Below are 16589 nucleotides of genomic sequence, written 5' to 3' on the forward strand. Positions count from 1 at the left end.
CCATGGGCAGGGACATCTTCCCCTCTCCCAGGTTTCTCCAAGCCCTACCCAGCCTGGCCTGGAACACTTCCAGGGATGGGGCATTCATAGATTCCCTGGGCAGCCTGTGCCAGGGCCTTGCCACCCTCACAGTAAAGATTTTCTTCCATATATGTATCCTAAATTTCCCCTCTTTAAATTTGATCCCCTTATTCTTTGTCCTGTCGCTACAGATCCTGATGGAGAATCTTTTCCAGCTTCCCTGTAGCTCCTTCAAATACTGGAAGGTGCTGTGAGGCCTCTACTCAACCTTCTCTTCTCCAGGCTGACCTACCCCAACTTTCTCAGCCTGTCTTCATAGAAAAGCTGCTCCAGTACCTTTAGCAACTTTGTGGCCCCTCTCTGGACTTCTTCCAGTTTAGGGAAGTCCAACAAAGCAGACTGATAGCCCAGGGGGCTATACAGGACGCATGTCTCCTGGCTAAAGAACCCAGTAATGAAAGTCCAAAAAACAGCTAGAACAGGAGAAATGGAAACAGCTCGTTCCCTTCACTTCTGAAAGCTACAGAGAATCTGCCTCGTGGAAGGTGGTGACTGGAAGTTTTCAGCTCTCTGAAATATTCTTGAGTTCCCTGCACCCCTGAAATCTTCTGTTGATCATTTGCCTTCCCCCTCTTCCCCACCATGACTTTCCCATCGTCCCTGTTCTGGTCTTCCCAATCAGTGGCAAGTTGTTCTTCAGCAAAGGGTGTCCATAAGCATATCCCAGTTCACACCCCATTGTTCATGTCCCAGTTTACCATATAATGAAATTTTTTGTAGTGGGCAACAGCCCTGATCACCTGTCTCAGAGCCTCAGCCTTTATTGGGATTTTTCTGCTCAGATGAAGCTGCCTTTTCACAATTTTTGGAAAAATTCCATCCAGTGGAATGGCTTTGTGTTGATTTGGTGTTTTGCATTTCGTGTAACTTTAACTCAGTTCTAGGCATCCTGAAACTGGATTTAACATCTTGTGGAAGCAGATACTAATTCAAACATTATCACATGCTGAACAGTGGTGGGAGTGTTAAAGTTAGAAATTACTGAAGTGTCTTGCTGAAATGATGGACTGAGATATATTATTTGTTGTGAAGATATGGATTGTGGATGGATTTGTGATGAAGGAAGATACATAAATGTAGAAGCAGTGTGAACTCTGTATATTTAATTTGGACAACTAAAATCAGGATTGCTACTGTTTCTGGGAAGTTTCTTGCTAAGCTTCATTATTTCAGTGATAGTCACCTAAGTTCCTGATTAGAATTTGCAGTCAGATTGTGTCTCAGTAATAAGTGAGAATGAACTTATTACTAATCTGTTAAATGGTGTTTAAAACATGTATTTAACATTAATTCGGAGATGTGATTTAAAACTTTAATAGAGATGTTGGTAAATACAGTTCAAGGAGAGATTTAGGGTGATCTCTACCTTAAACAAATTGTGTTTTGGAATCAGTGACTCCTAAAGGTTCATATTCTGTTTTGGGCTCTGGCACAGGTCTACTGCATGAGTGAATAACAGGATTAATTTTTTAAAGTAACGTTTTTACTCCTTTTTGTATGAAAGCATTATTAAGATGTGAATCTGGAGTACTCGGAGATCCTTTGAAGGAGTTAATGAATTGCAAACTGCAATTAATTTGCTTTGCTGATGGTTTATTTCTACTGATTTTTGTACTCTCTTTGCCAGGTAAAGCCAACCAAAGACTCTGTGTACTTTGGAGCACTTCTCTTCCTCTACACGGGCGATTTCTACCTGAATATCAAATTCCATGAAGACAACTGCAGCAGGGAGCTGCCTCTGTCCTGGCTCTGCCTTCCCAGTGTCCACATCCGTGCCACAGAGCCCGTGGCCCCAGCTAGGCTGTAAATGCAGTGTGTGCTACTTGATTACCCAGAGCACACAGCAATGCTTGGCACATCCTCTGCTTGACCCCAGCTTGTTTCTGTCCAACCCCAGGACACAGTCTCTACTTTGGAGGAACAGCTCAACATTTTCTGATTTGGACAGCTGCTTTAGCTAATTTCAGAGGGAGAGAGAGAGAGACATTATAACTATGCTGAAGTTTTCCTCTATTTCCAGAAAACCTTTGAAACTATATGCATTATACTTCAATATACTCCATTGATATCGGTGGTTTGAAAGAGTCTGAAGGGCTGAATTTTGCAATGTGTTTGAAGGTCTTAAATCCTGTTTGAATAATCCTGTTTGATCATTTTTCAATAAGATTTGTGTATCTGTATGAAATTCCTCCTGATTTATGCTGGACCCATGGCATGTTCCCTTGGGATATAGATCTCTGCTAGATTTGTTCACTGGCTTGCTCTTGTTTATTTGTTTGCTGAGAATTTGGTGTCTTTGGTATCAAATAGCAGTAGTGGTGCTTTTTAGTGTGTTACTGAAAGTAAGAATAGCCTCCAGTTATTGTCTCCCTCCCCTGAGCCCAGTGCCACTTGCTCCTGGTAAAGTCACTGCCTTTAGTTTGGCAGATCTATGAACTAGAAAGGAGAGAGGGTGAGGAAGAGCAGAAGAGTTTTGTCCTTGAGAGAATAAATAAGCCAACTTTTGGGCTGCCTAAGGCTTGGCTGTGAATTTAGGCTTTCACAGTTCTGTTTTACACAGTCATAGTCACTTGAAATATTTGCAGACTCTTAAAGATCCACCAGAATTAATGAGATTAATATAACTTTTTGTGAGTTTTTGCAAACTCTTCTTATCAGATTTTTCAAACAAATATACTGCTTTTTAAAATGTCTGAATTTTTTTCCTTTTTTTTTTTTTTTTTTTTTTGTTTTGTTTTGTTTTGTTTTCCTAAAGTTTGGGGTTTTTTTTAAGTTTAATTATTAGGCAGTTAAGGCCATGGAATTCCTGAATGTGAAAGTAGTTGTTGAATGTACTGATAATCTAACCAATTTGGTATAGTGAGACATGTTTTTACCCCATGTAAAGCAGGGAGATGTCTTAGCTGTATGATTAATACATTATTTCGTGGACCATATGTTTAAAACCTATCTCAGTCTTTTCTTAAACACATAGTAAAATTTGGTGGTAGTATGCTTTGGGGGTGGATACACCAAGATGTGGCAGGTGAGCTCTACATGATTTAAATCTACTTGCACAACCTCTTTGCAGATTGTTTGTTTCTTTAGAATTCATGCAAACATGGGCCCCCACTGAATGCCTGGCCTAACCCTTCCTGCTCAGTTCTGGCTCTCTGCATCATGCCCAGGGGTACTTTTAGATGTGACTGGTGTTTTCCACAGGAAAGCCAGTGCTCCAAACACCATTCATTGCATGTTTGCAAGTGACTGTTCATCCTAAATATATTCCCAACCAGAGGGAACTATGGCTGTAGCATGGTAGCTGCATTTCCAGTGTATGCAGGGTATTATCTCTAAAAACCTGTGTTGTGGCAGTGTTATTCTCTGTGTCTGTGCTTGAGCTGTGGCTCTGGACTCAGCCTTGAAAGTGGAAGTTTTCGGTCTTGACCGGATGAAAATCTGAGCCCTGCTGAAGATTTATTTGCAATGATTCACTGCTCTGTCAGTGAGGTCCAGTAACAAAACTGTTCCTTAGACTGGCACTGGCTCTGGGCCTGAGACACCCCTGGAAGGAGGGTCCCACACCTGAGTTGGGCCTGTTTTTCTGTGTTGGTGGAGCTTGGCTGACCAGACTGGGCCGTGAGGCTGAATTTTCTGTCACTGGGTAGGCAACACACAGAAAAATAAGATCCAAAGAGAGCAGGAACTGAAACCAGTACATCTTCTCTGTAAAACCTTGGTTTTGACATGAGTGTCTGTACCATGTTGCGCAACACTGTTGCAGTAAAATCCAAATTGGGTTTTATTCAGTTCTCCCAGAAGATAATCTACAGATTCTAGGAATACAACTAAGACTTTATAAGGACCACATTGAAATAAAAATATAGTAAAGTAGATGCTGTTGCAGTCAGAATGCTTCGATTTATCCAGCTAAGGGACTGTTCTCCAATTTTTGACAGTGTTTTCTGAGAAGAGAGGGTCTTGTTCTGTGGAGCCTGTCCTGGGATGCAACATTCCTGTGCCTTTTACTTATAAAGGATCCTTATCTACAGCCCACTGAAGCTGTTGGAATGGGAACAGGTTTTATTATAACAAAAGCTGGCTGCATATTTTTTAGGTATCCAATATGCCATTATAAATCTGCCACATGTGTGCATAAATGTAAGTTCTTATGTGTGAGCTGACCCTTAAAGGTCTATCTGTTCATTATATAGCAGACTACTCTGTCCCTTGTCAACTTGGACACTTAGTTGCTTTTGGCATTAATGATATCTTCCCCAATTTTCTCAGACTTCTACTTGTCCTGGTGAGGGAGATGAAAAACAAGAAGTTCTTCTTTCTGGGGATCACTTTTAACTTGTCCAGAAGGAAGATATTTAAGGGTTAGTGTAGTTTGGAGAAAGGTTGAGGGAAAGGTGCTTAAAATCACTGGGGTTGCCGTCAGGATTGGTCCTTGTACTGCTTGAAAGAAGGATGATACTTTTCTTATCTGCTTTCCTTTCTTGGTACTGAAAATTTCTTTTTCTTTCTCTGAAACACCCAGCAATTATTTTGAACATGATGAGCTGAACTGTTCATTGTAAATCTCATATGAACCAGTGGTTGCAATAAATTATTCCTAATTTAAATGGCCATTGCTGAGAGCAGATGTTGGTCCCATATATGAATGCACTGGAGAAGCATAAGTTATGTAACTTTAACTGAATAAATACTTGTGGCTTGTTATTTATACCTCTGCCAGTCTCTTTACTCTGTAGCTCTTGGTTGTGTTGTGTGTTTTTGCTGATAATGATGCATATCTCTTGATTCTGTATTGTGTCTCCGAAAGAATGTGGTGGACCCTGGAACTGAAATCTCAGCTTCACTCAAACTTTCTCTTCCTAGATGGACTCAGAGGTGGTGAGCCCTGTCTGCTCCATAGTGTGGCTCCTGTGTCAGTGCCTATTCACTGTCCACTGAGGAGAGGGAGAGGCACTCACATGAAAGGCAACAAATGGCCAGAAGTTGTGTCCAGGGAGGTTTAGCTTGGATATTAGGTGAAGATTCTTCACTCAGAGGGTGGCTGGGTGCTGGAACAGGCTCCCCAGGGAAGGGGTCACAGCCCAGAGCCTGACAGAGCTCAAGAAGTGTTTGTACAGTGCTGTCAGGCACATGGTGGGACTCTTGGAGATGGTCCTGTGAAGGGGTGGGAGTCGGATTTGCTGATTCTTGTGGATCCCTTCCGATTTGGCTTAATCTGTGACTGTGAAATGCCTTAGTGTCCCAGTACTGATGTTGGGGGTGGTGAGGCCCTGCACAGGTTGTCCAGGTGGCTGCCCCACCCCTGGAAACATTCAAGGCTGGATTGGACAGGGCTCTGAACAACCTGATGCAGCTGAGGATATCCCTGCTCATTGCTGGAGGATTGGAACTAGACCTGTAAATGCTCCTTGCAAACCCAAAGCATTCTATGATTCTATCACCCTTTCCATCCTTTAAGAAACAGCTCAAAGGCTGGAAGGACCATCTTGGAAGACTGACTGCAAGCACTTAAAAACCATTTGATGCCCAGCCTTGTCTGAGCTCCTTCTGTCAGTCCCGGGGCTCCTACATTTGGATGCCCAGTCTAGAAGCTCTTAAGGTTTCCTTAGTGAGAGCCAGCTGCACCCTCCCTTCCTTGAGTCCTCTGCCTCCCTTCCTGGGTGTGGGCACTTTGTTTGTCCCTGGAGTGGGGCTGTGCATCCATCCTGCTTCACTGCACACCCCAGAGCAGTGCTGGCTGCCAGCTCCTGGGATGGAACCAAACCTTCTGCAGCTCTGAGCTTGCAGCTCAGCTGTGTGGATACAAGGAGGATTTGAAGGCTTTCCTGCAGGTAGCTGCATTACAGAGCTTTTCAAACACTTGTGTTCTTTTCTTAATACAGAAGACACAAAAGATCTGAACAAAATTTTTGTGTCAAGTGTTCCATGATAGCTGTTTCCTTCTGGGGTTAGGTCAGGGTTCTTGGGTTGTTTAGCATCTCTTTAGCTCTCAGCTTCTCATCTTGCTCTTTCTCAGCTCATCCTTCCCACTGACTCTTCCACTCACTGCACTTTTCTGTTTTTCTTTGTTTGGTCTCAACAGAAAGGATCAACTTGTCCCTTTCTTTTTTTTCCTTCCTCTGCATCACTCTTAGAGCCCTTCTAACACTTTGTTCATGTTGGGGAAAAAATGCTTCAAACCCAATTTCAGCTACTAAACTGGAGTTTGATGCTCTCCTTAAAGCATCTTGAGCTGTTTCAGTTGAACAGGATCTTGTCTGTTTTGTTACAATCTGATGTTTCTTGTTGGAAGGATACTTTAGGCCACTGCATTCACCATGCATCAGTTCCATAACACCAGTGGGACTTTGTGTGTAGGTGACATGCCATTTAACACACATTGCTCACTTCCTGTCCCTGTGTTCCTGATTCAGCAGATATCCAAGCATGTGCCTAATGTTAAACACATCAATAAAAACACATTAATAACACATTAATAGGCCCTCTTTTGACAGCTAATTCAGTCACACAGTCCCTGGGAAATTTGCTAACCCTGTGCCCAGATGTGCAATCTTCATGTGAACCTGCAAATCTGACATGGAGGTCCACATGCCATTGTGTTGCATGGGCCATCACCACTGGCTCCCTGGAACCCTGGCACAGGGAGAAGGCAGCTCACCAAAATCTGGCACTGCATTTGTACAAGTCTGAGAGTGCAGAAGGTCCTTCCAGGCCAATATGTGCTCAGTGTGTGGCTATACAAACCACAGAAATGCACTCTGGAGGTGTAAATCAGATGCACAACTTGCCTGGGAAGCCACATTGTCCCCAGCACTGTGCCCCAGGCAAAGCAGTGCTCAGCCACCTCCTGCTTGCAGCTGCTCTTCCAAGTGTTTCTCCTCCAAGGGCTGGTACCTGCACATCCTCCCAGCCTCTCCATCTTCACAGCCACAGGAAAACTCCTCAGGAGCTGCTCAGGAATCACTTGACGTAAGGGAAGGCATGTGTTAACAATGAGGCAGCTCAGCACCATTTCTGGAATGGATGCTCTGTGGAGAACTTGTTACAGCCCAGCATTCTCTGGTGCTGTGGCTGCAGAAGAGCAATTTCAGCCCTTCTTCAGCCCGGATTCAGCTTGAACAAAGCAATTGAGACACTGCCAGAGAGAAATCAGGCCAACTTTTGAAACAGTTTAACAATGAGCATCTTGTTAATGACTATGAGGATGTCATCACTAATCTGTGTCAGAAACTGGGCCCTTCTGCTTTCCATGGTCTGCCCATGTCCTTACAAACTGGGCCAGGTCAGTGGCTGAAGTGATGCCATGGTCTGATTAAGGCATCTTCTTTCCAGCACCTTTCCCAACAGTTCACATCCAGAGCAGAGATGCCATTCCCTCCCCATTCCTTTGCCTGATTCACCTCTTTGTGTGGCCACACAAGGCTGAACCCATGCAATGGGTTTGGGTTGAAAAGGGCAAAGAAAAGGCAGGAGAGTGTTTTTCTTTAGTGTATGCGCACGTGAGTGAGTTGCTGATGTGAAGCTGCATCATCACACAGGAGCCTGTGAGGTTGCAGCATCCCAGACCAGAACTTTTGGGGCAGAACAGGGGTAAATGAGCAGTGGGAGGAAGGGAGGGGAAAAAATGCAGAGGGAAATGGTACAGAGGGCTACAGAGAGAGACACCTCCTGGTGCCTGCAGTTAACTGAGATGAATCAAGGTGAAACAGGTTATGTAACTGCCACAACATTAAAAATAGGTTATGCTGTATATTAAGATTTCATCTATAAATTGTTTATAAAGCATTCATAAATGTTAGATGTGGTAAGCACGTTATGCACACAAATACTTTGTGTTCCAGCATTATCGATGGCCGTGTCCATGGCAGCTGCAGGTATTACAGATGGTTAAATCACAGCTCTGGAGACCAGCAGTTCAATAGCAATACACTGTAAAGGATTCATTAATCACCTCAACATGTATCAAGGAATTATGTACTCTTTCTAAATGGAACCTTAATATGAAGTGTGACCTTAGGAACTGTGAAACAGGGAACTTTTTCCCCTTTCAGATTTTTTTTGTTCCTAAAAAAAACCCCAAACCGAACCAACAAAACAACACCACCGATTCCCCCACCCACCACTCCCCCACCTCGGACTCTCAATTCACCAGTTTAATAATGATTGTTTTTCCTCACCTCTGGCTTGAGACAGGGCACAGGCTCCTGAGAATTAAAATGTTTTATGGAACACATACAGTATTTGGATGTGGTTGTGTCTGCTGCAAATGTGTTTAGTGTGTTTTGGGGTATGGACTCCAGGGATGCAGAAGGATGTCACCCCAGCAGGATGTCACCTTGCCAGCCAGGGTGTCTGCAGATCCCTGGAGAAAGCACAAGTGCAAAGGTAATGTGAATGTAAATTAAGTAAAGAGAAGAACAGAAGAGCCATGAAATCAGACTTGAACATGATAATTTATTAAAATGAACCCTACATCCAACTCTGGCCATTTGTTTACACGGCAGATGTCACCAGATGAAGATGTCACCAGAGAAGATGCATTGCAGACCCTCAGTACAAGGCAGGCCAGGTAAGAATTTTCCTTCCCTAGCATGGCATCCTCCATAACCCTGGAGTAAGTCATAAAGCCTGCCCATCCCATCCCATCCCGTCCCGTCCCATCCCGTCCCATCCCATCCCATCCCATTGATGACATCCTATGCCATCTCTCACTCCTGTGCAGAGCTGAGTCTCACAAGACTCTTTTCACAAGTGGAAGAGAAAGAAGATGCTCCTGTCTTTCCACTCTTGGCTGAAGTCCTGGCCAGGGCTGTGTCTTCACAAGTCTCTTCAGGATGGCACTGGGACCTGGCCCAGCTCTGGAGTATTTGAATCGAGTATCAATATTAGGCACTTGCATATGGTGCCAGAACAAAGCCCATGGATAATGTGCATTTAAATGTCACACAAAAATAAGACAAAATAGGTGCAAATGCTTTGGAATATTATTTTCAACACAAGTATTGGCTGAATCTACCAATATTTTCCCTTTTGTGTAGTTCTCCAAATGTTGCTGCTGTTGGTTTCAATATGAAATCACATCCTCTAAAGCTTGTCCATGTTGGGGTCTCGGGGTCATACTAGCTCTGTTGAGAGAAACAACAGGAGGGATCAGTGATGTCCTTAACACAAACCTCTTTATTAAAAAATAGTGGATATGAACAGAAGCCACAAGATCTGTGCTTCCCAAAAAATCCACAGGGCAAGGGGGCTCTGTAAAGAAACATCCATCCTGCATCAGAAAAGTTTCCAACCTGAAATGCCTGGTTTTTGCCAGTGGCTGTAAAGAGAGGCCAGGGTTATAAATTGACATGGAGACATCCACTTATCTGACCAGTGCATTCAGATGAGATAAATCAGAACTGCAGAATGATCTGGGCTGGAAGGAACCTTAAGGATCTTGTTCCAAGCCCCCTGCCATGGGCAGAGACACCTTTCACTAGACCAGGTTGCTCAAAGGCCCATCCAGCCTGGTCTTCAGCATTTCCAGGGATAGAGCATCCACAGCTTTGCTGGGCAACCTCTGCCAGGGCCTCGCCATGCTCACAGTAAAGAATTTTTTTCCTTATGAGCAATCTAAACCTATTTTCTGTCTGTTTAAAGCCATCCCCCCTTGTTCTATAAATCCCTATGTCCTGTCCCATCAAACATGGATGAAGTTAGCAAATGTGTTTAAAAGTTTCAAAGGACCCAGGGACACACCTGTGAACCCCAATTCTGAGCACAGGAGACTCATTTCTTTGGAGATGAGACCAACCAAACCCCTTTCCCTCCCCATCCATAATGCAGTTCCATGGGGTTCAGGTTTTTAAACATGGAATCTTCAGGCTCTGTGGTACAAACATGAGCAATATGTCTTATTCCCAGTATTTTTCCTTTTCATTACACCCACCATGGGCCAGGTGCAGGGTGACCTTGTGGGTGAGCAGGGCACCAGGCAGCCTGTCAGCAAGGAGCCACATGATGGGGAAATACAGCTCTCCTGGGGGGCACCCATGTGAAATGTCCGGGGGAAGAGGAAAACCTGCTGCAGCTTTATCTCAGCTTTGTGCAAACCTGCCCTGACGAGACCTTCAGCTGAGAGGCTTTTTGAGCTGTTCCTGAATGAGCATGGTCATATTTTCCCTCTCTCTGTTCCCTGCACCCCTGGCTGTGCTGTAGATAAGGCAGCAGTGTTTTGGCAGCTGGGAGGTGACGCTCTGTTTGCACATGCAGGACACTAATGGAAATGTGCCACGCATCACCATCACTGAGGTCAGTTTGCCTCTTCTTGTCATGCTGGGGACATTGGCTGGTCGTTTTGGTGGCAATGCAAAGGACAGCAATGCTGGGGACAGACCACAGACCAGGCAGATGTCAGCTTTCAATACCAAAAAAGCCCCAGCACCAGTCTTGCTCAGTTCTCTCTTGCTTGGTTCCAAACCTCTTTCTCCCTTAGTTTCTTTAGAATTTTAGTGTCAGGGTATTTTTTTCTGACATCAGAATTATTTTTTTCATAGCCCCTCATTGTTGTCAGTGTCTCTTTTCTGCAAGTAGACTGTACCATTTTTCCTGTTCATTCAAGCTCTGGGTTTCTGGGTTTGGAATGCTCAGAGAGAGTCTCAAGTCCTGTGCTGTGGATGGAATCTTCCCTTTCTGTGTTCAAGTGCATCTCAGGGCTTGTCCACCTCCTGCCTTGCTCTGCTGTCTGCCTGATTCCAAGGTCAGGCACTGAGAGAACATTAAGACTCCTGTCTGGGCTCTCCCTTCACACCTGGCACATTTGGTCTGAATTAATCCACAACACTCTTGTCTACTGCTGGCTCCCCACCACCACAGAGGTAAGACTGGTTCTGGTGGCCTTGGTGCAGTGGAGAGGAGGCAGGAGGAGAGGAGGTTTAGTATCACCTCACTATCTCCTGCAATATCCCTGTTTTGTTGCTTAGTGACAACATCTTTGTACTCGGTCCCAGTGCCACATGTGAAATGCTGAATGTGAAGCTGCCATGCAGCAAGTTTAGCTTTGCTAAATGCCACATCTCACCCAGCACTGCTGATGGGGTTCCCAGCTCCTCTTCCAAACACTTAAGGGCACATCAGGCCCTGGCGCTACAGATGGGCACAGCCACCCCCCAGCTCCATGGCAGTCCAAAGCAGTGGTGGCTCTCTGCCATATTCAGAACTTCCGAAATATTGCTTGTGTCCAGGGGAGGGAGGGATGGGATCTGGGAGAAGATTCTTGCTGCCTAGAAGGACAGAGTTCCTCAGACCAGCCCACAGAGCTCGGGAGTGAAAGACAACTGTCTCACACGTGTGTAGTAATGGCTTTGCTTACTTTGACCCAAAGTTTATTTTTATTCCACAGTCTTTCCCAGGAGGAAACACTTCAGCAGTTCTTTTTCTCACTTCCACCTGAAGATAAAAAGGCAACTCCTAAAACTGTTATCAAGCCTTTGTCTTGTGGATACTGTAGCTCACATTAGGAAAGGAGGCTCTGGAGCTGCAGGCAGTGGCAGCCAGAATGTGTAACAACCCCGATGACACGAGCAAGGGAGAGCGTGGACCAGGCACCCTCAGCTTGTGCTTGTGGGTCCAGCAACAGCAATAGGGAGAAGAGAGAGGGGAAGGGAAGGGAAGGGAAGGGAAGGGAAGGGAAGGGAAGGGAAGGGAAGGGAAGGGAAGGGAAGGGAAGGGAAGGGAAGGGAAGGGAAGGGAAGGGAAGGGAAGGGAAGGGAAGGGAAGGGAAGGGAAGGGAAGGGAAGGGAAGGGAAGGGAAGGGAAGGGAAGGGAAGGGAAGGGAAGGGAAGGGAAGGGAAGGGAAGGGAAGGGAAGGGAAGGGAAGGGAAGGGAAGGGAAGGGAAGGGAAGGGAAGGGAAGGGAAGGGAAGGGAAGGGAAGGGAAGGGAAGGGAAGGGAAGGGAAGGGAAGGGAAGGGAAGGGAAGGGAAGGGAAGGGAAGGGAAGGGAAGGGAAGGGAAGGGAAGAGAAGAGAAGAGAAGAGAAGAGAAGAGAAGAGAAGAGAAGAGAAGAGAAGAGAAGAGAAGAGAAGAGAAGAGAAGAGAAGAGAAGAGAAGAGAAGAGAAGAGAAGAGAAGAGAAGAGAAGAGAAGAGAAGGAAGGCTGTTTCAGTTGGAAGGGACCTAAAATGGTCATCCAGTCCAACTGCCTGACCACTTGAGTGCTGACCAAAAATTAAAACAAGTTATTAAGTTCATTATCCAAATAATTCTTAAGCACTGATAAGCTTGGGGAACTGACCAGTTCTCTAGGAAGCTGCTTCTAGTATTTGACCTGACCACTCAGTAAATAAATATCCCCCTCAAGAAAAGCCAAGGCATTGTGAATTAGGAACAATCAATAACTCAGGATTGGACCAAAACTAAAAGAGTGGCAAAACTCCCCATCTGTATCAGAGAGAAGAGCTCAGGGACGAAAGCCTGGTTCAATCAAAATGAAACAACTGCTGTATGAAAATGTGTATTTCATGGGCTGCCTGTGACTGACAATGCACCAAATATATTTTGGACAGTCTGCCTTGCTAGTAAACCCTGCCTAATCCATTCAGGGGACTGGAGAGGCTGCGACAGCCTTGTCTATACCAAAATAATATTCCATTTCTGTCTTGTTTAATATTGTTTCATACAACGCAGCACAGTCTCAGCTGAAAACTGCATTGCTGTTCTTAGAACAAAAGATCTCTCCTTTTAGGTGAAGTATCCATTTGCATTAGGAATGCCCAGGGGATGTGGATACAAGAACATGCTTTATCCACAGGCAAGGTTGAGCAGGACTCATGGTAAGCCCCAGCTCCTCTGTCTCAGAAAAAAAAAAAAAAAAGAAATTGAAAAGCAAGCCAGGGCTGTAGCAACACAGTTGGACTGTATTTTATCTGCCATGCTGGGCAGCAAACCTGCACCTGCAATGGTGCACAGGAGGGCTGTAACAGCAAGAACATACCTCTGGAATGGATTTAGAGATAATAAGAAATCATCTTAATGCGACTGTTGAATGTACAAGGGACCTGGTAACAGTTACCACAGGTACACTTTCATTAACACCCTTTAATTTAAAAGCTCAGTGTTTGCAGGAATCTTTTACTGGCAAGAAAAAGTAAAAACCAAATGGAAAAGAATCTTTCTGAAAAGCAGTGCTGCTCTTTCCCCTAGGAGCTGCACAGCACAGCCTGAAATCTTACTTGTGTTGATACCTCCAGCCAGATCCTGCAGCCTGGGCCACACGAGCACTGCCAGTCCTGCAGTGCCATCCCCATGTCACCCATTCCCCCCCTTATCTCTACAGCAGAGACACCTCATGCTCACTGAGTGCAAACAGGGCTTGGGTGGGACCTTTCCAGTGAGCAAAACACAAATGACAGCACCCACCACATCACCAGAGCTACACCTTTCTCCCATGTTCCAGGTGAGACTGGGCACAGTCCAGGCTTGCAACAATAATGTTCCTCCACCCAGGAATAACCCATGTTCATACTCATTACAAAAAAAAAAAAAAAAAAAAAAAAAAAAAAAAAAAAAAAAAAATTAAAAAGGTGGTTTAATACCCAAACCTAGTATAGCTCTGCAAAAAAATATCTAAATTATGGAAGCAGGATGCAATGTAACTCTCCTGAAAGTTAATAAGCTATTTGATCTACCCAATGCTTTATTGGCTCAAATCAATAAGCACACCATGAAAATTAGGGAATTCAAAACAAAAGCCTGGAGCTGAAACTTGTGATGGCTGAGTCCAGGTTAGACAGAGGTTTACACTCCCTGCAGAGGTTTACACCAAATGCTGTCAGGGAAGGAGGAGCAGAGCTGACCCAGCTACCTGCTGGTTGATTGTGGTTGACTTTTCAACATCTTGCTGAACTCTTCTCCTACTTGTTCTGTGAGAACAACTGTTCAGCTGTGTGAAAGCCTTCATGCAGATTCAGGCGTTTCAGAGGACAAATGTTGGGAAGGCTGTAGGAAATTTTGGCATGGATGTGATGGAGCATTCCTGTGGCTGCAATAGGAAATGCCTTTATTGGCGGAAGCAGGATGAGGGGTGGGGACACAGAAAGGAAAAATTGTTGGGTTCAGGAAAGGTTTATTAAAGGAAAATAACCCAACCATTAGATGCTATCTGTATTATGAATCATATGCATTTCCAGCTCAGCTTCAATAGAGTTCCATGCTCCACAGGGAGTGTGATGTTTCAGTGAGGTGACCTTTGGGCACAGCTGGGGACTCTGGGGCTAAATGTGCCAAAATTGCTTTACTTTACCATGTCTCCTTGAGACTTCTGTCAGAGGAGAATTATGAGAAGGCATAGCTATGGGGCTAACTTAAAGTTTTTATTAATGATCAAATGATGATCAGATGGAAATTAATTGGTGATTGACTGAAAATCAATTGGTGATTAAGCAATAATTGAATGTTAGTGAAACAGTGATTTAACAAGGAGTTGACAATGATTTGGCAGATATTTAATGGTGATTTCGGTGATTATTTGATAGTTTAGACAGTGATTTGACAACGATTCCAAAAGTGATTTAAAAAGTGGTCACTCTGCTACTTACTTCACTTCAAATACTTAATCTATAGCTGGATGTATGGTGCTAGCATACAATATATTGTAAGCCCAATGTGAAATATTTATTATCTCTTTCTAGATATCAGGTGTTGGGTAAGGGGTCTCTCAGCCCCAAAAAGTAACCCTGAGAAATATCTCTGCCCAAAGGGTAGATCAGTGCTGTTCAGCCCACTGCCATGCAGGAGGCAGAGCAGCACTGAGCTGGGACATTTCTGTGCTATGGTTTCAGGTGGAGGCACAAGAAGTGTGCTTGGTGTCTTCTCTCTGTCTATTTTTTTCTTTTATTGACTTACAGGATGCAGTTCAAAATAACCTGCAAGAAGCTTTGGCTACACTGTAGGCAGTTCACAGAAGGATATGTCTGGGTCTTGCTATCTTTCAAACTCTTCATTCTTCCCCCCAGCATTCTCACAGGCTGGAAGGACACACAGAAATTTGTTGTCTTTTCCCACCCCACCACAGGAGTTTGTAGATGCTTCCAGCTGGGCCCACCTGGAAAAAGGGTCCAGGGCTGGGAGTTTTCATGGGATAAACCAGGAATGCAAAAGTATTTCACAGGAGAAGAAAATATGTATCTATGAGTGTCTTTGGGTGTTTTCTCTGTAGTGAATCCAGGGCATATCCTTGCCCTTGGTTGACCTTCACATCACCTTAAGCCTGAGGAGAAGCTCACATGGGCTGTGGAATGGGAAATATGAGTTGAGGGACTTCTCTGCATAAGACAGAGCTGAGATCTCTTACTCCTGAAGGGAAGAAGTTGGAATGAAATTGAATGGCCACTATCCATTGTTTTGTATCAGTTTCCAGGTAATATTCCACAAAGGGTAGAGGTTTAACATCAATGAGGCTGATTGATTGATTGATTGATTGACTGATTGATAGCTAAAGCAATTTTTGGTGTCTGGAGAAAGCTGGGTCACAAAGCGAACCTCACAATGAGGTCAGCACAGTTAGCCTGGTCTTTACTTCACGTACTGGAGCCTTCCCAGGCTACTCCAGCCATGGCAGCCTGAAGCACATTGCTCTCTCCTCTCCAGCACTGGTGTTGTTTTCTTATCTCTCATTTTTGACTCGTTCACAATCCAGTTTAGTCCACCTTGCCATCTGAGGTGGCAGTGTACCCTTTGCAGTTGGGTTCCAGGACCCTCTGGGTGCACAGGAGCAAAAGGGGCCCTGTGTGGAGAACTGGCAGAAACCAAGCTGCAACAGGAGCCCAGCACCTGAACAATGAGTGGGCATCCACCTGAGAGCCTCTGGTCTGCAGGCTGAGCATGAGAACAGACATCTCAATGGAAAACAGCCCTGAGAACTCTCCAGTCTTAGTGAAACTCATCCCACCACAGGCTGTGACTCCCACAAAGCAACTCAGCATGTGAAGTGACTGCTCAGCCAAACCCTTCTCCCACAGCCTCTGCTGCTTTGCCCCAGGCTCAGCAGGAGCCTCGGAGCTGTGTGCAAATTAAGGTGGAGTTAAATCCCCCTTTTCTTGCAAGGGGCTCTGTAGGGAGCAGCCACCCCAAGGATCTGGTTGTCATGCCCCTACACCCAACTCTCCTCGCCTCAGGTGCATATGGAAACCCTCCCTGTCCCTTGGTACATCTGGCAGGTCTGGCTGTGTTTCTGCAGGCAAGGAGAGCTGGCAGCCTGTGAAAGGGCCATGCAGGGCTGCATCTCTCTAAATACTGAGTTTTGCAGCAAAGGCACCAGTGCTGCCAGAAACTCCCACAGGATTCAGACCCATTGAAGGATCACAAGCAATGCAAGTGTCACTGGGTCCTTCTGTGAAAGCTGGAGGGAGCCTGTCCCCATTCAAGGAGCAGCTGGCACATGGAATTTGTCTGAGCAAGCTGTAAAGGATCTCTGAGCCCTGCAGGGTCTGTGCAGAGCGGCTGGCACGGCTGCCTCAGCAGTGAGTCACA

At 45.1% G+C, this 16589-nt stretch overlaps 1 protein-coding gene and 1 long non-coding RNA gene across 7 annotated transcripts in view; one reads left to right on the forward strand and one right to left on the reverse strand.

The window, feature by feature from the left end:
* Positions 1 to 4789, forward strand: part of TRAPPC9 (trafficking protein particle complex subunit 9) — a 444584-nt gene extending 439795 nt beyond the window's left edge. For all 6 annotated transcript variants that reach the window (XM_068180203.1, XM_068180211.1, XM_068180227.1 and 3 more), the window contains one exon: positions 1709 to 4789. In XM_068180203.1, coding sequence (XP_068036304.1) covers positions 1709 to 1888 — 180 coding nt within the window. In that variant the 3' untranslated portion in view covers positions 1889 to 4789. The remainder of the gene's footprint in view (positions 1 to 1708) is intronic.
* Positions 4790 to 9101: 4312 nt separating this feature from the next.
* LOC137468511 (uncharacterized) overlaps positions 9102 to 16589 on the reverse strand; it is a 55045-nt gene continuing 47557 nt past the window's right edge. The window contains exons 2-3 of the long non-coding RNA XR_010996003.1: positions 13479 to 13583; positions 9102 to 9206 (exon numbers count right to left, since the gene is read on the reverse strand). This is a non-coding gene — a long non-coding RNA (uncharacterized lncRNA). The remainder of the gene's footprint in view (positions 9207 to 13478; positions 13584 to 16589) is intronic.

Source organism: Anomalospiza imberbis, chromosome 1 (assembly GCF_031753505.1).
Source record: "Anomalospiza imberbis isolate Cuckoo-Finch-1a 21T00152 chromosome 1, ASM3175350v1, whole genome shotgun sequence".
Lineage (NCBI taxonomy): Eukaryota > Metazoa > Chordata > Aves > Passeriformes > Viduidae > Anomalospiza > Anomalospiza imberbis.